We start from the raw sequence: 4,199 nt of genomic DNA on the forward strand, positions 1-4,199 counted from the left end.
AGAAACTCCAAAAGTAAGTATAACATAATAGAAGAACAGCCATGGTGACCTTTTGGCTGAAATGCATCTCAAAAATAGTTCTAAGGACACTGCAGGGATAATAAGCACATGTGAAATGAGGAACATCTCACATTGCTATTCAGATAAAATTTGAAAAACATTAACAGTACTATAGGCTGCAAAGGACATATTTAACAACTTAATGATATGTATTTTGAGAAAAAAAAGTGAAAAGTAAAGGAAATTGTATCTTATTTGTTAACAAGGTGCATATGTCTCCAGAATATTGCCTGCTCTTCTGTTTATCACTCTGGAATGGAAACTAATGGAACAGGGTAACTGTCAGAAAAAAAAGAATATAGCATGGTTTTGTTGGAAAAAGTGTCTCTGTACAGTAAGTTGAAATGGAAGTCTCACTTGCCTCATTTTCTGCTCATATGGAAGTATTTTAAAATTCGATCATTTTCATAACTCTTCTCATTGAAGTTCAACCCCGTGTTTTATTGTGAGTGTGCTGATTCCCATCTTAACAGTTGTGAGCAGTACGAAAGGCCTTCTCATGCCGCAGCCAATCCAGAGCTAGTAGTCAGCTGTGGACTTTCCAGATAACATTTTAAGATTGAATGATTCCTGTGTTCACTCATGTTTGTGAATTTTAAGATGATGTAATAGAAAAACCAGATGGTAAGGAATTTAACAGGAAACAGATTGGAAAATAAGCCACTTAAATTGATATTTTTAATATGACAAATGTAGTCGATGCCAGAACAAAATTATTTCTTCCTTTTAGTTGAACCGCAAAATGCATCCTCTGGGCTCCAGCGGCTTCCATGGTGCCGGTCCCGTCGCTCTCCGGGAAATCATTCTACCCGACTGAGAGGCAAACATCAGGGTGTAAGTGGAAGGATTCGGTTTTCGTAAGAAACTGCCTTTAGAACTCGTAATTAAAAACCCAAATGCTAGGGTTTCCATTGGATTTAGACTTATACAGGTTTCAGATGAAAAATGTGACTGAAGTCACCACATTTATACTGATGGGCTTCACAGATGATTTTGAGGTGAACGTCTTCCTATTTTTGCTATTTTTAGCAATCTATCTTTTTACTCTGGCCGGAAATTTGGGACTGGTTTTTTCAGTCATTGGGGATTCCCGGCTCCATAACCCGATGTACTACTTCCTGAGTGTGTTATCATTCCTGGATGCCTGCTATTCCTCAGTTGTCACTCCAAAAATGTTGGTCAGTTTCATAGCAGAGAATAAAGCCATTTCATTCCTTGGATGTGCAGCCCAGATGCTTCTGTTTGTTACTTTTGGAACCACAGAGTGCTTTCTGTTGGCATCAATGGCATATGATCGCTACGTAGCAATCTACAACCCTCTCCTGTATTCAGTGAGCATGTCACCCAGAGTCTACGTTCCCCTTATCATTGCTTCCTATGTTGGTGGCATCCTGCACGCTTCTGTACACACCGTAGCCACATTTAGCCTCTCCTTCTGTGCATCCAATGAGATCAGACATGTCTTCTGTGACATCCCTCCTCTCCTCGCTCTTTCTTGCTCAGACACTCACACAAACCAGCTTCTACTCTTCTACTTTGTGGGCGCCATTGAGATGGTTACTATCCTGATTGTGCTGATCTCCTATGGATTCATTCTGTTGGCCATTCTGAGGATTCATTCCACTGATGGGAGGAGAAAAGTATTTTCTACGTGTGGCTCTCACCTAACCGGAGTGTCAATTTATCATGGAACGATCCTCTTCATGTATGTGAGACCAAGTTCCAGCTATGCGTTGGACCATGATATGATAGTATCAGTATTTTACACCATTGTGATTCCCATGCTTAATCCCATAATCTATAGTTTAAGGAACAAAGATGTGAAAGAGGCTATGAAAAAATTATTGGGAAGAAACTGGTTATAAGTAAAGTGCATTTTTAGCATTGAATAAAATTGCAAAGAATGTTGCATATCAGTCCATATCTCTATGCTCAGGATCTAGAGAAGAAAGTGTATTGATTTCATTTAATAGTGTTTGTGTATTCTGAACTATTTCCAAATGTGGCATTAATCATCCTCCAATGCAGCAGTTTAAAATTGTGGGTGTATTTGCAGTAGACATATCTCACCTACATGTTGATTACTGTATTCCAACTGATCCATATTAAATATTCATTGATGTAATGTATATTACTGTTGTTAGTTATTGTATAATTGATTTTAACTCACTATTATTAGAGCTCACCTCCTCAGGATTCTATAGATTGCTGTACCCTCACGTTGCTTATAGTGCCTTCAGCACTCATTATAATGTTAAGTCATTCAAGAGGCCCTATGAAGGACCTCCCAGATGTTACCTCATGTGTCCTCCATGTGCTTCCACAGAATATGATCCATCCAGGCTTAAGGGCATGTCATTTCACTGTTTGTTTCAACATCCAAATTTTTTTCCCCTGTCAAAATCCTTCCTTGTGACTGCCCAATCATAGAAATTCTTTAGATCCATTCAGAAACTCCAAAATTATAATGATGTGTGATGTTAATATTTATTGGGAGTATACCTAAGGCTTTTGAAAGACAAACAGAAGTATAGCTTAAAGAAAAGCAAAAACTGTAAATTATATATATATGGGTATCAGTATATAATATATAAACTATGTCAAATATAAACATATATACACATTATATATACACATATATGTGTGTGTGTATATGTATATTTTGTTGGACTGCATGTCAAGAAAATATACAAGGAGACAAAGGACATGCCTACTTTCTTTGGATGCACAGAAGGAGCAGCTAAATGCGGCCATTGTTTGTACAGAAGCATGCCCTTTGGCAGACATTGACATGGGACACAAATACCCTAAGGATTTAACACACAGAGGTAGGTCTCCCCACATACCTCTTCACCAGGCTTCCTTACCATCAACTTTCCAATCACTTAGCTTCCATGTCCCTGACTATCCAGCCAAATCATTGGTCACAGGACAGGAATCAGCATATAATTGCACATCTGACCATCTGTACTTCAAAGAAAAATGAACATCTGATTATATTGCTCGAGATTCTTCACACTAGGAAGATTTCCTTTCACTACACTTGTTCAGGGATGTCACAGAAAAGGGAGAGAGACCACAACTACCCACTTTGGGTGGTGCCTGCATATTGTGCAGAATCATTTGCAAAGTAGGCTTGAGTCTTCTCTACCTCTGTCAATGATCAAAGGGAACTCCTGAGAGGCCAGAGAGTCAGGCTAGGAGAAAGAAGGAATGTGGACCATGGGCATCTCTGGTCCATGTAACTGACCTGGACCTTCAGGGTCTGTCATATAGAGTCTCATATAGAGTACTTCCATTTCATGATGAAGTCGTGCTGTGCATGCCCAGATTTATGACCTGTCTGGACTGCATACACCCAGCTCATGACAGGAAGCTCTGCCAGCAAGGTGACTCGGTGACCACTGACAAGTGTTCAATCTCTATTAAGGCCTAATAGCAGACCAAGAGTTGTCTTAAAAAAGAAAAGCATTTACGTATGGAGAGTGGCAGGGCTTTGCTCTGAGACACTAAAGGCCTGAAGCATGATTCTCCTATGGGGGCCAACCGAAGTCTCCAAACAGTGTGCCTGTCTGCTCCTGACCAAGCTCCACCGGACCTCCTGGGTCATACGGTCCAAGAAAAGAAAGCTTGAACAGCCGCCTGAACTCACTGCAGAGCCTTCTCCTATTGTGAAACTCCTTGAAATGATCAGCTTTTTAGGTCATTTGGTAAATGAGCTGTAGTAACACAACAAGGAATGTACTGTCTTCAAAATTCAGATAGATCCGCTAGTGCTGTGCTTCAGAAAGGGTCAAATGCAGAAAATTTTCTTTTGCTTTAAAAGGAATGTCTCGACATACTCCACTCCCCTGGATTGCAAGGTATTTCAGTAAGATAGAAAGTCCCTGAATTTTTGTCAGAATAATTTACCACCCCATGGCCCGTGGAAGTCTTACCAATAAGTGGAGTCATTGCTACTCTTGTGCATTAAATCAAATCAGCATAATGTCACCAATGTAATGAATCAAGGAGGTATGTTATGGAAGGGAAAGATGATCCAGTCCCTGTGAATCAAATTATGACATCGGCTGTAGAGTTGATGTACCCCTGAGGTAAGACAGTCGAGTTGTCTTGTTGTCTTGCTGGCCTTACTAGCT

The 4,199-nt window shown here is 40.0% G+C and overlaps 1 protein-coding gene across 1 annotated transcript; it reads left to right on the plus strand.

Moving 5' to 3' along the window:
- Positions 1-956: 956 nt before the first annotated feature.
- Positions 957-1,925, plus strand: LOC118913028 (olfactory receptor 5T1-like). The gene has a single exon (XM_036886678.2). It carries the CDS (start codon positions 957-959, stop codon positions 1,923-1,925), a length of 969 nt encoding a protein of 322 aa, XP_036742573.2.
- Positions 1,926-4,199: the final 2,274 nt, after the last annotated feature.

Source organism: Manis pentadactyla, unplaced genomic scaffold (assembly GCF_030020395.1).
Source record: "Manis pentadactyla isolate mManPen7 unplaced genomic scaffold, mManPen7.hap1 scaffold_754, whole genome shotgun sequence".
Taxonomy (NCBI): Eukaryota; Metazoa; Chordata; class Mammalia; order Pholidota; family Manidae; genus Manis; species Manis pentadactyla.

Excerpts from the sequence above, each read along its gene's own strand:
- LOC118913028 (XM_036886678.2), top strand. The coding sequence starts at position 957 with ATGCTAGGGTTTCCATTGGATTTAGACTTATACAGGTTTCAGATGAAA.